Below are 18840 nucleotides of genomic sequence, written 5' to 3'. Positions count from 1 at the left end.
CAGCTTTGATACATAACTAGTGCAGACACCAAGTATAAACCATGAAAACTACAATTTACACAGGTGAAACTTTACTTCCGCTTGAAATCAAGATAATGTGCTTATGTGTAAAATGTGGTTTTCCTTTTCCATACTTCTATGCGGTGCAGTTATATGAGCCATTGATTGCAGGAATTGGGACAAAGTCCTAGTGGAGACAAGGCAGAATGAAGAATAATTTCTTAAGAAAAATGGTAGCAACCCTATTTCTAAGATATTTATAACTAGATTGGGCAGACCTCTCAAATATATGTTCTAGGAAAAATCTTCTACTGATGTAGAGTTGGACTAAATAATCTATTATTTTTCTTCCATGTGTTTAATACACCTCTACCCTGATATAAGGCAACCCGATTTAACACGAATTCGGACATAACACGGTAAAGCAGTGCTCCGGGGGGGGGGGGGGGGGGGGCGGAGCTGCGCACTCCGGCGGATCAAGGCAAGTTCGATATAATGCAGTTTCACCTATAACGCGGTAAGATTTTTTTTGTCTCCTGAGGACAACGTTATATCAGGGTAGAGGTGTATGTATTACTAGTTTTGGCAGAATTAGATTTATAATTTTGACAGGTAATATCAATACTTATTTTTAAGCATTGTTTTGGATTTTTTTATTAATTTAAATTTTCCACAGTTACAGGAAATTTACAAGGGTATGTCAGAAATAGGGCCGGGTCAAACAATTTAATGACAGTAAACACTGAGACTTTAAAAAGTTTAAAGCTTCATGACTGTTAAAACACAAATTGACAACATCACATGTCAAAATATACAAAGTAAATATTCTTAAATAAAACTCCAATAAGTTCTCAAGCAGCATTGTAAATTTCAGTTATTATCAATTGAAATATTTTTTCCTAGGTTTGTGTGTATGGTGAAACTGACATTTGCCACATTTAACCATAAAAATAGACTCTTTCCAAGCCTTTGAATTACTATTATTCTGAGCATTTTAGGAAAGAACATTGTGAACATAAACTCTTCACTGCTAGAGTCAACAGTGAGGAAAAATAAGTATAACTTACCTTTCTGAGGATAGCAGGGATCTTCTGCAGGGGATAGAGATTTTAGGGTCTGTTCCAGTCTGAAGAGCTATTGATCTTGGGGACATTCTGCTGCATAAAGCCTAGATCTATCTTTCACAGTTTTGGGGGGAGTAAGACTGTGTTGAGCATATTAGGATTTGTTTGTTTGGGATCAGTGGTTGGAATGAGGAGGATTTCCTCCCTGTTTTTGTCTTAAGAAAGTTATTGCTCCATTGCTTTACGTTGTTTTGAACCTTTAATGGATGTTAAGGATATCTTGAACTTTTGGAAGATTGCTTTTTATGTTTTTGTTTAAATAAAAAAAATTTTTGGTTCTTGAGACTAAGTCCCTGTATTTTATCATGGAATCGTGATTGCTTAAAATAAAAATTCTGCTTTACGGTACCCTTCTGTGAAATGAAATCTGAATAAGTTAATATATTTCTCCAAATAGATGTTGCCCTGGAGATGATGGACAAAGCATTCTCATGGTCAGTAATCAGGGAGAAGTATCAAACTGTGACACTTATTTGTCGGTAGAAGAGAATAAATTTACAACACTTGTCAGAGGTAATGAAGCAGAGACTCTTATACAGCAAGAACTTGATGTGCATACAGAAGTGAAAAATGTCCAGCTTTACCAATTAATTACAACACCCTCTCAAAAAAGTATTCTGACTTTACCCCAAACGATGTCTGGTCCTGATGTCATAATTGAAGAAATCATGGAAGATGACCAGGAAAGTGAGTTGCTTAATATTTGTTAATTTGAACATATGACTCTAATATCTTTTAAATTAGTGTGTTTATCAAGACTAGCCCTTTTAGCACTCCGTTTGCTTCATATTTTGTTGTTGCTTTTTCTGTAGCTGAAATTTTTCCATTCAAGGTTCTGATCAGTATGGGTTCCTGGTCTTGATAGTTTCCATTGACCACTTGAGTCATCTCCTTTTAGAGTCTGGGTCATTGGTTTTTGGAGATTCGTCCTCCTGGCCTTTTCCCCCAGGTTTATTCTGGGCCTTCATACAGGCCAGTGTCTCGCTTTAACCAGTAACCGATTTAAGTCTCTCAGGTGATTGATTGCAGATGTGTATTCCACTTAAGTGTGCACATGCTCTGTGCATTGAAGCCAGGGAACTTTGCCTCACCGTATTTGTAGGGGTGGCGCTCGAGTCCTCTGGTCCATAGCTCCTCCCATGGTTATTTAAGGGCAGTACCATCCCCAACACCCCTCAGTTCCTTTTCAGTGCCCATGGCTTGAGTCGGAGTTTTCTGCGTGGTATTTCACTGCATGCTTTCTGTGTGATGGTGTTCTGGGATTTTGCTGTATATAGTTAGTAAGCAGTTAGTTCTAGTAGTACCTTTAGGTTTAGTTAGTAGTTAAGTAGATTGGGATGCTTTCACCAGGTTTTAAACACTGCCTGTTATGTGGGGTGCCTATCTCTAATAGTGACCCCCATATTTGGAACTTCTTGTGCATGGGGGAGGGGCATATTAAGGAAAGGTTCTCTGTCTGTAAGTTGTTCAAAAAAAGAACGCAGGTGGCAAGAGAATTGCACCTTATGGAGCATGCCACGAGACCTGGTTCAGCACCGGGGACCTCCACAGATCATCTGGTCCCAGAGAGACCTTCTGAGCTGGCATGAAATGTTGTTCGAGGCCCAAAGTTGAATTTCTCTCTTAGGAAGAAGAGGGATTAGTCTTCTTTTGGTCCTCTGAGGAAAAGGTCTCAGAAGATGGACCAGAGCTATTCCATGGCTCTGAGAGAGTCCTCCTCTTTTTCTAAGAGGAGTGCAGACTGGTACCGTGATTACTCGAGCACACAAGATAGAGCTAGGCCATCTAACCACTCTCTGGTGGGTTGGCTTCTGCGTTGCCATCGGATGACATCCAGGGTTCGGTGAGGTTGAAGACATTTTCTCCCTCATCATTGCTTTTGAGCACTCCTGTGGATCGCCATTGGTACCAAGATTGGCACCACTCCTGCAGTAGGCGTAGGAGTGTGTACTGACCACAATTGCCCTAACCTTGTTTTCTGTGGTCTCCTTGGAATCCTTGGGACATTCTTTGATAGGCAAGGTCCTGGTCCTCAGTCCAAGGCAAAGTCTCCAATCCTGTCTGTAGTGTCCCCTTTTGAGCCACCTACGTTGCAGAAAGAGACTGGGGTTGCGCTCTCTGAAATAGTTCAGCCTGAACTGTGCTTGCAGGGGCAAGTGTTCCCGCAAGAGGCTCCATTGGCCCTGCTCCCTTCCTCTTCCTCCTCACTGGATGATTCTGTGGTGCCAGATTTTTCTTCTCCTGTGCTTAAGAATTTTAAGTCTTATCAGGATCTCCTGAGATGGATGGCTACAGCCTTGGACGTTCAGGCTGAGTTTGTTCAGGAGAATACCCATACATTGGTGGACATCCTCCAGCTGTCAGCCCCAGTGAGAGTAGCTGTCCCTATAAAAGAAGTGATTTTGAAACTTACAAAAACTTAGTGGCATACGCCAGCTTCTTAACCATCCACAGCAAAGTGTACTAATAGACAGTATTATGTCTCTGTGCAGGGTTTCGAGTGCCTCTACATACATCCAATCTCTAATTCTCTAGGTATGGTGTTAGAAATGTCAGATTATGGCAGGGGAGATAAAAGTCCATGCTTAAGGACAGAGTATACGAGGCTAGATTTGATGGGGAGAAAAAAATTACTCAACCTTGTTTACAAATACGCATTGTGAATCAGCAGGCACTGTTATCTAAATATCACTTTAAATGGGAAGCTATGTCCAGATTTACTGACAACTTGTCAGAATCCTCCAGGGAAGAGTTTAAGGGTGTTCTAGTGGAAGGCCATCTAGTAGCCAAGACATTGTTGCAGTCAGCACTCGGCATGGCAGATGCAATTGATGTCACAATACTGGGAAAAGTAACTGCAGCCTTGTGGCAGCAGAACTTCGGCATAACCCCTGAGGTTCAACAGAGCATAAAGGATTTACCTTTGGATGGATGGGTTTTATTTTCTGGGAAAACCTGAGAAAATACTACATTCTTTTAAGGACTCCCATGGTAGATTGCGTTCACTGGGAGTTTATTCCCCAGCCATAAAGAGATGTCATTATGGAGGTCGTCAACAAAAGCAGCAATACTGCCTGCAGTGATGCTTCCAGCAATTATCCTGCTGCGCTAGGCAGCAAGACGTCTACAGGAAAGGAAATAAGTCACAGAGGAGGGGGCCTTCTCAGTCCATTATTAACCAGCCAGCCCGTCCTCTGCCAGCTTCGAGCATGCAGTCATTTTGACTTGTGTATTGAGAGCAGCATTCCAGTCATGGAGTTCCTGACTCCATCTCCAGAGTTTGGAGATGGGCTTGCCTTGCTTCTCAGTGCTTGGGAAACAATAACCGTGGACAAATTGGTGCTAAGCACTGTGGGAGCGGGTTAAGCCATCCAATTTCTGTCCATTTTCCCCCATCCCACCTTCCTACCCTGTCCCTTTTCAGGGATTCCTTTCATGAGGTACCGCTCCTTCAGTAGGTTCACACTCTGTGTGCTTTGGCAGCTATAGAGGAGGTTCCCCTGCAGAATCAGGGGAAGGGATTCTACTCCTACTCCTGGTATTTCCTGAACCCCCAAGTCCTAGGATGCGGTGAGATCTATCCTTGATCTCTGCAGTCTCAACAAGTACTTCAAATACTCAAGTTTCTGAACCATTGTGTTTCATCACATTGACTTTTTGTTTCCTGTGCAGATTGCCTGGAGGGTCGGGCAGTCTGTCATACACTATTTCCAGTTGGATAACTGTCTGCATTATGTCGTTCATAGATTAGCTCATATCACTCCTCCACAGAGGCTTCGGGATCATTTGACGAGAACCCAAGCAATGTTGATCACGTTCCTCAGTGATGTTTCAATATTGGATATTTGCAGGGTTGCTACATGGTCTTCTCTTTATACTTCCACTAAGTACTATGCTATTATGGCTGAGTCTAGATCAGATGCAAACTATGGGAAGGGAAGGTGGTTCTGCAGTCGTTCTTTAAGTAGATTCCAAACCCTACCTCCTATGGCTTGTGAGTCACCTGAGTAGAATACACCTTTGCAACCAGTCAAAGAAAAACAACGAGGAGTCTTTGTGGCACTTGAGACTAACAAATTTATTTGGGTATAATCTTTTGGGGGCTAAAACCCACTTCATCAGATGCATGGAGTGAAAAATACAGTGTGTGTGTGTGTGTATATATATATATACACATAGCACATGAAAAGATGGAAGTTGCCTTACCAAGTGGGGGGGGGGTCAGTAATTTTCCCTCTGATATTTACCCCTTCTTGTCATCTGTTGGGAATGGGCCACATCTACCCTAATTGAATTGGCCTCATTAGCACTGACCCCCTACTTGGTAAGGCAACTCCCATCTTTTCATGTGCTGTGTATATATATACCTGCTTACTGTATTTTTCACTCCATGCATCTGTTGAAGTGGGTTTTAGCCCAAAAAAGCTTATGCCCAAATAAATTTGTTAGCCTCTAAGGTGCCACAAGGACTCCTCGTTGTTTTTGCTGATACAGACTAACACGGCTACCACTCTGAAACCTGTCAAAGAAAAAAGTTACCTACCTGTACTGTAACTGTTCTTTTGAGATGTGGCTGCAGACTTGTTATTCCATGGCCTTCCATCCCCTCTCCATCAGAGTCTCAAATATTGACCTTCAATGAGAAGGAACTGAGGGGAATCGGGTGTTGCTGCTCTTAAATTGTCATGTGGAAGGGATATGGGCCAGAGGGTGTGAGCACCATCCTTACTGGTCTTGGAAGGCAAAGTTCTTTGCTGCATTGGACCCACATACACACCTGAGTGGCATACGTGTCTGCACCCAAATCTCGAAGAACAACAAGTAGCTAACAATCTCTTCCTATGTGAACCATATGTTGGCTTGTTGAAAGCCTCTTGCTGCTGGTTCCAGGTTTCTGTTAACTGTTCTGTACTAAGATGTGTAGGACAGATTTTCCTACTTTGGCACAATTCCTGAAGCTGTCTAGTTATTTTCAGATTCTTATTCTTCCTCTTGCCTTCTCTCAAGTTTTCTTATTCTAAAGCTGAACAGGAAGATATGGAAAAGATGGTCGTTGATTTTTCTTTGATTTTTCTTATAACTGTTGGATATCCTGCAGCATATTTCACTTAAGCTATTACCACAACATAATTAACCTTTGAACCCTGTAAATATTTTCGCTGTTCCTGTGCTCACACTGATTGCACCCATTTTATTTACAAGCCCTTTTGGGAAGGGGATTGCAATCCCTTCCTTTGATTGGGTGCTCAAGCCTTTTAACTCACAACTGCTTGTTTTCCTAAGGTCAGAGTTAGTGTACTGTTTACTCCATACATCAGAGTAATTGTCACCACTAAACAATTACATATGTCTTTATTTATGAAATAATTTGATGGTGGAAGATGTTGGTAAGTACACTTTACCGAGAGATGCTTTTGCCATGTCTTTAGAATCCAATTGCAGTCTCGTGGACCCAGCAGCAAAGTGTCTTGTGCCCAAATAGCTTAGTCTGAGAATAATTATGTGAGCAATAATGTACCACATGGGGATGGTGGTGGTTATATCTGATAACTGTATGACTCCAGAACATGGATGTATGATACCAAACCTAAGTGGTATAAACTTCATAATGAATTCAGATGTCTAAAATAACATCTTCAACAAATATATCAGCTTTGACAAAAACAGTTTCTGTAACCAGTCCTACTGATCCTGTGGTGTTATACAGTATCCTTGCACATTCAGACTAGTGCATTCTTAGCTAGTAATTATTCCACTATTTCCATCAGTTATATCTAATTATATTAAACTCTTTTTTTTAAAAGCACATTCCACAGAATATCTTAAAGATACACATAAGAAAAATCTTTCCCAGAAAAAGGTTATACCTTTTGGACAAAGCGCAGGTAAGTGTCTCTCCTCTGGTAAACAGTTTCCTTGATATTCTTTAAAGTATATGTCATATTTAATCAGTATTCTTGATGTTTGTTGATAAACTGGAATGGACAAAGATCCTAATGTTGGAAAAATGAGATTGTGATTTTTAGGGGTGGTGGTCTTTATTTCGTAGTCCAAAAATCTCATTCTCTGAAGTCTGAATAATGATTTTTCAGGGTTTTAAGCAAGCAATCTATTTCAACCCATTGAGAGAAGAGGATGATCAGGACCGCTGTTCTTTTCCCAATGTAAGAATCCTTGTCCATTCTAGTTCACAATCTTTTAGACTAAAAATTTGTGTGTAGTTTGTGTACAGAATAATATTTTATACATTAACAATGTACTTAAAAGGCAAATCACTTTCTAACCGGTTGCACAAACAAGTCACTGCTGTCTTGGTTTACTTAAATTGTGGTTCTTCGAGTGCTTGCTCGTGTCTATTCTACGTTAGATGTGTGCATACTGCGTTCACCGTTGCCAGAGATTTTTCCCTTAGTGGTATCCGTCCGGCTGGCTCTAGCGCCTATGAAAAGGACTATACTTAAGCATAATCATTTATAAGCAGAGTATGACATGTTTAACCTTTTTAAATGCTGTCAACCTTCCTAATCACCTAGGGTAAGTTGATTTTTCAAAAGCGAATGGTGTGTAAACCAATATAGTGCTCTTTTTCTAACTTTGTGTATATTTCCAGTGCTTTGGATGTTGTTTATAGCTTTCTCAAGCTGCAGCAGAGTGAAAGTGGACCAGAGTTGTTTTGGTTTCCCCTGCTAATGCGAAATTTGTAGGCAACAGTAACAAGAATCAGATCATCTTCACTAAGCTGCTGTTTCCAAAGCTAGAGCAGCAGTAAAGGAAGGCATTAGAATTATTAGAATAAATGGAAGCTACAGAAAATGTCCAAGGGTATCACACTGCTAGAGATTCCAGTGCTCTCCACTTTCTCAGTAGCTTGTAGGGTATTTGGCTCCCTGTGTCAGTGTTGCCCTTGAACAATGAGGGCCCCTCTTCTTAGTTCAGGCCTCTGTTTGAATTTTTTGTAAAGCGAGTATCTATCTCTGATTTAAAATCGGGTATCTAGCTCAGTTTGAGCAAGCAGATGTGAGTGGATGAGTGTGAATTGGTATGACAGAGATTTTGAGGAAAGAAGTAATTTAGATTGTAAATTCTTTGGTGCAGGGACCTTTTTATGTGTTTATACAGCACCTAGCACAGCGGAGCCCTGATTCGTGATTGGAGCCTGTACATGTTAGCACAGTACTAGTAATAAATCCTAGAAAGAGAAAATATAGGGGGAAAAGTAGAGAACAGTGTAGGGAAAAAAAGATAAATGGAATCCAAGTGTGAAAGAGGGGTGAAAAGAGGAAACACACAGAAAATGACAGGAAAAGACGTACTATGATCCAAGAGGGAAAACAAGATATAACAAAGGCAAGAGAAACAGTAATAAGTTATAATAAACATATTAAAACATTTTTGACAGTCTATTACAATTAAATATTCTATAGAATACTACAACTATTTTATAGAAGTGACATGGTGAAACAATTATTTTTCACTCTTTGTAGTAGGTTTAGTCCTCAGGCTAATAGATGTCAGGTAAGTCTTTCAAACCCTGTTTATAGACGTATGTAGTTTGTCTTCATGACTAACTCAGATATGTTTCTTCAGAGCACTGTTTAGAAGAGCACATCATCAAGGGGGTGATCATAGTAGTTAGCTTACCACTCTTTCATACTATCTGCTGATAACTTTAAAAACTTGTACTGTTGAAAAGTGTCATTGTGCCTGATCAGTATGCAATGCAACAATAAAATTTGCCTAGGTGTGGATGTTTTATGTGCATCAGTGGGATATCAATAGATGTTTCATGTGTACTGTTTTCTGAACTGTTCTACACAGGTTCTCCAGAATTAGTTTTTGTCAGCCACGTAATAAACCCATGCCATTTCTATATTCGGAGATATTCACAGAGGAAAACAGCAATTTTTTTGGAAAAAAAGATGAATCACTTTTGTAGTAGTAAGAGTTCATACCTTAGTCCTTCAGACATTTTGGAACTAGGTAACTCAAATAATTTTCAAATACTTTAGTTAATTTGCAATTCCATATTACAATATCTGTTTACAGTTTTACAGTTTTTAGTCTCTATTAGTAGAATATGTTCAGCTAGTAAAATATCTTGTAACATTCTGGAGTGAGTGTTCCTCTGGAGAGTCACTATTGAGCTGTGAGAGAAACAGAACACATTTTTCACCTGTTATATAAAGTTAAGCACTCAGATATATATTAAGTCACCTAAATGATAGTGGCCTGATCTTCAGAAGGTCCGGAGCACCCACACTTCTCTTGACTTGAGCAGGAGTTGCGTGCTTTGCACACCTGAAAATCCTGACACTTTTAGGTCACTGGCTATTGATTTAGCATCTGAATATAGCCATTAACTGGTGTGACTTTATTTTGTAATATATTGACTGAAAATAGATTGGGCCTGATTCATTCATTTTAGTGTATAAACCAACGTGTACTCTCATGGGAGCAATCTTCCTTTCTTATGGTTACCTGAGTCTGGAACTGTTGCAGCAGTCAAAATAACCTATTACTAGATATATACCTTGTCCACATGTGATAGATGTTGACCACATCACTTAATGCACTTCAGGAGAGTTCTTTTATTGAATGGTGATTAGAGCAGTATAAGAACCAGAATAGATAATAAAATTGACGAGTAACTGGGATTTTATAATCTAGCAATTCAGTATTTTGCTTCCTAAAATTTGCAAAAACAAAGTTAAGTTTGATGGCTGATGTGAAGTCTGGTTCAATTACCGAGTGAAGGATTATGTGGCAGTGAAGAACATATTGGATCTCTTAACTGCTAATATCCAGACATTCTAAAGTTTGGGTTTTTAAAGCTGTAGAATTTTTATAAAGGAAACAATATAGTTGTTGGGTTTTATCTGGACTTTAACTTTGTAAAAAGAAACTTGTTTGCAACCTAATTCAGATTCTTTTTCAAGTGATGGTCTCTATGTGTATTCCACACATGGGTACACATGCGCTCCATGCTCCTGAGATTGGAGATTTGTAACAAGGTGTGTCCATTGGTCCATGTCTGCACAGGTTTTTTTCTTCGTGGTGCTAACCGAGGGCACCTTATTACTGCCACATGGCCTGAATCAGAATCTTCTGTGTTCATAGATACCTTCATGCTTCTTTTAGCAAACCTGTTAATAAAATGTAAATAGTTCTTAGTATGGTATTATTTTAGTCTTTGATATAGTTCGGATAGTCTAATTCCCCCCATCTAAGGGAATTTTCCCTGTGGACAAGGACTATACCCAGGGTTTAAGAATTGTATATACCTGGCCCCACTCCTTCTCAGTGAGCGACAAACACCAATGCTGCTTTTACTGCCTCAGCAAGGCTCACAAATCTGCTAAGTGTAGCATCTGTCACTCTTTCCTCCCTGAACACATGAGGGATAAGAGCTTCAACTAAAGAAGCATCTCATAGGGAGGGCCATGAGACCACAGTCAGATTCGAGCTGGGGAGAGCCCCCCGTATACTGGACTCAGTCGATGGCTCCCATCCAAACAGGAACTCAGGAGTCGAGGTTTCGATTGTTAAGCCCAAAGAACTGCTTCCCAGGGCTTCTCATAAGAGCAAAGGGCACTCTCACAAACACATGGATAGATGGTGTCGTTGTGGTCTTCAAAATCTGCTTCCAAAAGAAAGGATTCCTCCCAGACTCCACCCAAGTTGGGTGAGTCTTTGCATGCAGGTCCTAAGAATTTAGTCTCGCTTAAATCTCATCAACATGAGAGCATGGTTCAAAGATGTACGGCTCCACAAGTACTGACTCTGGTGCCGATGCGTAAAACAAAGAATCAGAACCTACCAGCACAGTCTAAGAAGTCCAGGCTTGACACTGCATCAGTACTGGATGGCTCCTGGAAGGGACCATTAGATCCAACAGTCCCAACTAGAGGAACACACCTGTGCTCTGGGAAGGTCCAAAACCTTCATCTCCCCAAAAGACATCTTCACATATCCCTGTCTTCAATTCTTACTTCTTTCAAGTCCATCCTTATTCAGAGATATCCAGACACTGGAGGATGAATCTGCCGGAAGAGGACATGACTTTTCCCCTATACCTTCTGTGATCAGGAGCATCCATCTGCCAGTACCGATGGCTCTGCATTTGAGCAAGAACCTGCCTTCTCGTTGGCTGAGTTGGAAGTTCCAGACAAACCATTGTCTCAATGTATGTGAGTTAGTCCAGACAGACTCTAGAACAGTGGTAGGCAACCCGTGGGCCGCACGCGGATCGTTTGTTTACATTTGCATGGCTGCGTGCAGCTCCCAGTGGCCACGGTTCGCCATTCCCAGCCAATGGGAGCTGTGGGAAGTGGCAGCCAGCATGTCCCTCCGGCCTGCGCCACTTCCTGAAGCTTCCATTGGCCTGGAACGGCAAACTGCAGCCACTGGGAGCTGCGGGCAGCCATGCAAATGTAAACAAATTGTCTGGTGGCCTGCCAGCAGATTACCCTGATGGTCCGCGTGCTGCCCACCACTGCTCTAGAAGTATAGAAGACCTGGGTTCTATCTACCCAAATATAAGTATCCATGTACCCAGTGCCTTGGGGTCCCCCTGACTGGTTGACTCTTTCTGCTGGTGTTACTGGCATTCTTGGGATCCCTATACTAAGCACCCCACATTTATACACAAACTATACCTGCTATCTCCTAGCCAGCAGCTGGTTTTGTCAGAATATGGGGCAGAAGGAGGAGTTGATCTGGATCTGATAGTCCTAACTGCTGTCTCATTCTCCTTACCAGATGAGGCAGTTGCTCCTTCTTCACCTTCCCTGTCTGATGACCACAGGCGTTATCAGGAGCATCTGGAGAGAGTGACGTCTTCGCTCCAGATTCCAGTAGAGGAGGTCCAGGATACCCATCACTGGACATCTTGCAATCTTCTGGACCCAGTGGGGTGGCCCTTCCAATTAAGAATGCCATTTTGGAGCCTACCAGGACAGTGTGGTGTATCCCTATTTCCCATGCCCGTACCCTTAAACAGCTGAAAAATTTTATTTCGTACTGTCTAAAAGGTCAGATTTAAATTTTTATCCACCCAGGACCCAACTTCCTGGTGGTGTGGGCAGCCGCAGAACAATTCAGGTTTCAATACCCTAAAATAACTCCATCTGACAGGGGCACCAAATGCCTTGACCTTATGGGGAGGAAGGTATATTTTTCAGCTAGTTTCCAATTTCAATTTGCTAACTACCAGATCTTTAGCAAAATTCAGTTTCACAAACCATTCCAAATTTGTGGAATTCAGAGATAAACTTTCCCAGGAGGGCTGGGCTCAATTCCCAGCCCTCGTCAATGAAGGCAAATTGGGGGCTAACACTCCACTCCAAGCAGTGGTGGACACAGCTGACACTGCATCTAGCACTATTGCCAAGCTTTCATCATGATGAAAGAGTCCTAGCTTCGTGCTGCAGGGTTCCCCAGAATGATACAAAATACCATTGAGGATCTGTCTGTGAACGAGTTCAGTCAGTTCAATGAAAAGATTGACAGGTTGCTACACTTGCTTAAGGACTTCAGGACAACCAGCCCCAAAGAGAAATCATCACAAGTAGGTGTATAGGCCCATATCTCTCCCTCAGCTGTTTTACCACTAGTGCTCTTATGAACTGCAATGCAAGTGCCAGCGGATACAAAGACTAAGGTATGTGACTTCCTCTACCTCATCCGCCGCTGCCCATCCCTCTCCCCATCCAGGGCTTTCTTTTGATGGGACTCTCAAAGCACCTTACCTCTATTGATGCTGTCTCCTACTGCCCCCAGACTTTTGATGTCCACTTCGCCCACTATTGAAGGGCAATAGCAGACAAGTGGGTACTAGAAATAATCCACTGTGGCTGCAGAATCGAGTTCATCTTCCCCTCTATATAGAGGCAGTCAATTTTATGGAATTCTTGCTTCAGAAACCACATCATGCTCTCAGCAACATACCTAACAGGTGGGCAGAACTCTCTAGCGGGCAGTCTTAGCAGGTAGTTCTCCAGAGACTACAAGTGAAAGATATACATCTCTCTCTGAACGACATCTTGGCTCAGTGGGGAAAGCCATCTTGGGATCTCTTTGCCTCAGAGACAAACAAGAAGTTAAATCTGTACTGCTCCAGAGCATCATTAGGTCAGGGCTCCAGTGACGATGCCCTTCTGCTTCCCTGGATGGACCATGTGAGGTATGCCTTTCCTCCCATTCCCAGTTTCATCAGGACAGGGCCCAGGTCATTCTCATTACACCCAATTGACCCAAACAGTTCTGATTTCTGGACCCCCTCTAAATGTCAGTCTGTTCTCCTTCCCAGAGACGTTCTCCTGAGTTAACTGCAAAATCAGACATTCCAACCTAGACCCCCTTCATCTTACAGCCTGGTATTTGGATAGAACTCAGACCTGGAGCACTCATGTTGAGAGGCTGTTCAAAGTATTCTCAACCACAGCAGAAATGTCTCCACCAGAAAATGCTACCTAGCTAAGTGGAGGTGTTTCTCTACCTGGATGTTACAGGAGAGATGTTAGTCCACACTGCCCGTTGTACTCTGTTATCCCCATGCGCAAAAAACTGTGCAGGCACAGACTAGTGGATACTGCTTGCTACAAATTTCCTATCTCAGGCACAGGGAACACGTGTATCCATGCATGGAATACAGAGAATGGACGACACATCTTGAAGAACCTCCAGTTATAGATAAGTAACCTCAATTTTCCATGTTTTGTTATGATCCCTGATAGATATAAAAGGGAAACTAGAAATACAAAATGGGAAAGACTGCTTTCTAAGCAATCACTGCAGAAAAGGATCTGATGGTTATAGTGGATCCCGGATTAAATGAACCAATGATTAAATACTATGGCTGAAAAAAAGGGAATATTCCTCTGAGATATATTAGCAGGAGTGTTGTAAGCAAGACATGAAAAGTAATTCTTCCACTCTGCTCAGCACTGATAAGGCCTGAACTAGCTATATGGTAAAATGTAAACCATGGAGGAATATACTAAAATGTAATGACAATTGCTTCTAAACTAAGATATTTAAGTCATGGATTTAGTTGGTTTAAAATTGTAGTGTTTTTTTTTTAATCTTTATTTAGGTGCAAGAATCTTTATCAACAGTAAAGAAAATGGAATGTGGTGCCGTGGAACTATCACTGAGTTGATTCCTCTGGAAAGTAAAAATAAGGGAAAACACTGTGGTCCAACAAAATACAAAATTTATGATGTTGCAGCGATGCAAGTATTCATGGAAGACTTTGGGAATTCTGAAGTTTTAGTTGGTTCAGGGTATGATTATCTTCTAACTACATCTATGTCTTTGTGGATAAAAATAGTCTCTTGTTCCAAACTGTGGCAATTCAGCTGTTGGTTTCTGATGGGAATATGTACTATGAAAGTCCAATAAAACTACCTTTTCACAAATTGTTAACTAAATACACAAATGACTGCTGTGTGACTTGCGTACAGCCGCATGCAGAAAAATATTATATAAAATACATTTCCTCAGAGGTTAATGTATATCTAAGTTACCGTACAAGACACGAATGTTTAAAATTGCAGACCTAGAAAATTCAGTGTCTGAACAAGATACATTTCTATGTTGCCACCTCTTGCAACTTTATTGCAAATATCGTGATAATTGGTGTCTTTCTAAAAGCACTCACTCCTGTAATCATGACTACATGAGAATCTTGGCTTTCATTTAAAAAAAAAATGGTTTCTAGCCCTCGTGGTTACAGTGAGAAGTTTGAAAATGTGATGAAGTGCATCCTTATGGGTCAAATCAAAAGGTAAATAAAAGGAACCTAAAATGTAGTCTGGGCTTTTTCTTTCTTTCTTTTTTTTTTTTTTTTTTAAGATTTGTAAACCGGTCTAATGGTTTTGAGGGGTTGATTCTTGGTTTTTAAACATTTGTAGTTTGCAATACTGCATTTCTCACAATTGTAACAATAAATTTGTCACTAACAGGCTAGATAGCGAAATTGTGGTTTTACAGGTCTTAAGAATGAATTGGGAAAACTAAAGTAATGCTGAAGCTTCTTACACTGTTTTTTCTAATGGCATCAAACCTCGGAAAGCATATGGCTCTATCATGAGCATATATTCTATCTACTTTTTTATACTTGTGCTAATGAAGCCAAATTGAATTTTGCTTGTTTGATTTCTGTCAATGTATTAAGATGACCCCCCAATATTAAAAAAATGACTATTTTCCCTAGTCTCTGAACTGTTCTTGAGGGAGAGGGCTTAGCAGGGGTCAGAACAAACATACTTCTTTATACTGATCATCAAATGAAAACTTATTTTAAGAAATAATATTCTAGTCTGGGAGCATAACGTAAAATATTATTCCATGGGCATGTTAGTGATAGAAAGATAAGGGGAAGGTGTCATTTGATTTGTAAAAAATCTACAGAATCCGAATTTCAGTGGTGTCATCCTGCCCAGTTCCTCTAGTGGGGATAATTGTGTTGTTGGAAATGGGTCAAGTTGGGCATCATTCAAAAGCCCTTTTTCCCATTAACACAATGATGCCAAACCTAGAACAATTATGTGGGTACATATTCAAGAAAACGTTTTAAAATCAACTTTTTAAAAATTATATTTTAACATAGGTTGCATTGCTTACAAAAAAACAAAAAGATATTGATCTTTGGTAATCCTAAGGAAGTTGGCCTTGATATGTAGGACTGAAAACATTTATTAATCAGTTGTCATCAGTGTTTCAGTTTAGGGCACCATTGCTAGACACGTTGTCACACTGATCCTCGTCCATGCATATCTCTGTACAAAGCAGGTCAAACATTTGCAGGGTGGTGAGCATTTGATCTTTGCACACAACTATTTGACTAACTAAAGGATTGATTTGGGAGCAAATGGTATTTCACACATAACTGGTGTGATCAGTCCATCCTCCGAGACCTATCCATGCCAGTTAGGGGAGTGTTGTTTTGGATGTGTTCAATCATCCTGGAGCAATTCTGTTCCCCAGCAACCATAGGTGCCGACTCCATGGGTGCTCTGGCCCCGGAGCACCCACGGAAAAAAATTGGTGGGTGCTGAGCACCCACTGGCAGTTCCCTGTGCCCCTGCCCTGCCCCCCTGCTTCAACTCGCCTCCGCTGCGAGCGCGCCACCGCGTCCTGCTTCTCCTCCCTCCCAGTCCTTGCGCCGTAGGGCAGGGAGGGAGGGGGGAGGAGGGGGAACGCCCCACGCTGGAGGAAGAGGCAGGGCTGGGGCGAGGATTTGGGGAAGGGATCCAATGGGGCAGGGAGGGGGCGGAGTTAGGGCGGGGACTTTGGGGATGGGGTTGGAATGGGGGCGGGGGCAGGGAGGGGGTGGAGTCAGGCGTGGGGCATGGGCACCCACCGGCGCTGGAGAAAGTTGGCGCCGCTGCCAGCAACAGGCATAAAAATGGAGTCTTGCCGAAGGCTTGGGTAGCATCTCCTATAGAGCACTAGAACAAACGTATCTTAGGCAAAAAAATCCAGAGTTTAATAGCGCCTCTGTGCCATTGATGGCATGCAAGATAATTTTAGTTTGTCTTCTCATGCGAACTACAAAAAAACCACTTAATGTGAGGCAGCAACTTCATTATACTATGTGACAAGAGAATTCTTTGAGTAATTCTTTGCATACTGGAGCATGTTTCCTGGAAGGTATATGGTTAACTTGTTCTTCATGCAAGTCCTTCATGTGACAATAGTTTTTTCACTGTGACTTTACTGAAGTTTGTAGAGTCAATGATTTTATGTTGGACAGGTGCAGTACCATGGAGTTTTTTCTTTGTGTTATTTTAATTGATTCCTCTGTAAACGTGTCAAATGCTAGGTCATCATAAGTCCAGTATTTTCTCTATAGCTTTATAATTAAGTGTTGAGACAAATTTTGGAAGGTGTTAAGAGTTTCTGGTTTGTTGCGTGCTTGTACCTCAGCCACACTATCTACGATTGCTACACTGAAAGGCCTGTACTGGTCATGTTGTCAGTAGGTGCTCGCTTAGGAAGACTATGCAAGATATTTGTTGGTTTGCTTTTCTCCCGGCACATAGGCATTGTTCCAGTGCATTCAAACATTGATCATGGTACGATGGAGAACTCATATTTCCCAAAGTCTCTCATATATCAGCATCACGCTGAGATCTGAAGACAATGAGGAGATGAGCGAACAATGGCCTGTCTGTGGTTAACTGTGTAATAGTCCCTTACACCTTCATGCTGACTTTCTTCTTTGCATCTGAGCACATTTTAGTCTTGAGTGGAGCCCATAGATTGACAGAGCCTTGGATAATTCTTTGGGTTTTGAAAGCTTCATACAAGTCATGACCCAATGTATCCATTCGACTGACACTTTTTTAGCTATCTCATCACAATGGAAGTAGTCTTTAGTGATATTAATGAGCTCCAGTCTGTCATATGCTGATGGGTTCCCAGTGCGACTAAGCTCATCCTGTAGCTTTAAAATTGCCCCTTGGTATTTAACAGCACCTAATTAGTCTACGCGGTGCTTGGTTACTTCTGGGGAAGTCATCCCATTTGTGCTTAATGTTTAGTTTGAAATTCAATGGAGTTCTGGGATTGTCAGGAAATACCGGGAAAGATCATTTGGATGCTGTGTGATGCCATCAACCCCCCCAATGACTTGGATTGTTCTGTTTTTGTATTTTAGAGCTTCGTCTGTGCCAAGTGCACATAGGGGATGTCAAGGCTGTATCCCCACTTTGAACTTTAGGGTACAAATGTAGGGGCCTGCATGAAAACTTCTAAGCTTAACTACCAGCTTAGCTCTGGTCCGCTGCCACCATCCCAAGGCTAATTTCCTTCCCTGGGTAGCCTTGAGAGACCTTCACCAATTCCCTGGTGAATACAGATCCAAACCCCTTGGATCTTAAAACAAGGAGAAATTAACCATCCCCCCTTCTTTCTCCCACCAACTCCTGGTGAATACAGATCCAACCCCCTTGGATCTAAAACAAGGAGAAATTAACCATCCCCCCCTTCTTTCTCCCACCAACTCCTGGTGAATACAGATCCAACCCCCTTGGATCTAAAACAAGGAGAAATTAACCATCCCCCCTTCTTTCTCCCACCAACTCCTGGTGAATACAGATCCAACCCCCTTGGATCTAAAACAAGGAGAAATTAACCATCCCCCCCTTCTTTCTCCCACCAACTCCTGGTGAATACAGATCCAACCCCCTTGGATCTAAAACAAGGAAAAAAATCAATCAGGTTCTTAAAAAGAAGGTTTTTAATTAAAGAAAAAGGTAAAAATCATCTCTGTAAAATTAGTATGGAAAATAACTTTACAGGGTAATCCAACTTAAAGAGCTCTGAGGACTCCCCTCTAGTCTTAGGTTCAAAGTACAGCAAACAAAGATAAACACTCTAGTAAATGGTACATTTACAAGTTGAGAAAACAAAGTAAAACTAAGACACCTTGCCTGGCTAGTATCAGAGGGGTAGCCGTGTTAGTCTGAATCTGTAAAAAGCAACAGAGGGTCCTGTGGCACCTTTGAGACTAACAGAAGTACTGGGAGCATAAGCTTTCGTGGGTAAGAACCTCACTTCTTCAGATGCAAGTGACTTGCATCTGAAGAAGTGAGGTTCTTACCCACGAAAGCTTATGCTCCCAGTACTTCTGTTAGTCTCAAAGGTGCCACAGGACCCTCTGTTGCTTCTTGCCTGGCTATTTACTTACAAGTTTGAAATAGGAAAGACT

At 41.6% G+C, this 18840-nt stretch overlaps 1 protein-coding gene across 4 annotated transcripts in view; it reads left to right on the top strand.

Moving 5' to 3' along the window:
- RNF17 (ring finger protein 17) overlaps positions 1 to 18840 on the top strand; it is a 238012-nt gene that overhangs the window by 67268 nt on the left and 151904 nt on the right. For 3 of the 4 annotated variants that reach the window (XM_042855142.2, XM_008169321.4, XM_065581449.1), the window contains exons 13-16: positions 1522 to 1811; positions 6929 to 7009; positions 8943 to 9104; positions 14218 to 14407. In XM_042855142.2, coding sequence (XP_042711076.2) covers positions 1522 to 1811; positions 6929 to 7009; positions 8943 to 9104; positions 14218 to 14407 — 723 coding nt within the window. The remainder of the gene's footprint in view (positions 1 to 1521; positions 1812 to 6928; positions 7010 to 8942; positions 9105 to 14217; positions 14408 to 18840) is intronic. The other variant, XM_042855146.2, reaches the window with a different exon arrangement.

Source organism: Chrysemys picta, chromosome 1, assembly GCF_011386835.1.
Source record: "Chrysemys picta bellii isolate R12L10 chromosome 1, ASM1138683v2, whole genome shotgun sequence".
Lineage (NCBI taxonomy): Eukaryota > Metazoa > Chordata > Testudines > Emydidae > Chrysemys > Chrysemys picta.
Note: the sequence above shows the minus strand (reverse complement) of the source record. Positions and strands in the feature narration are given on the sequence as shown.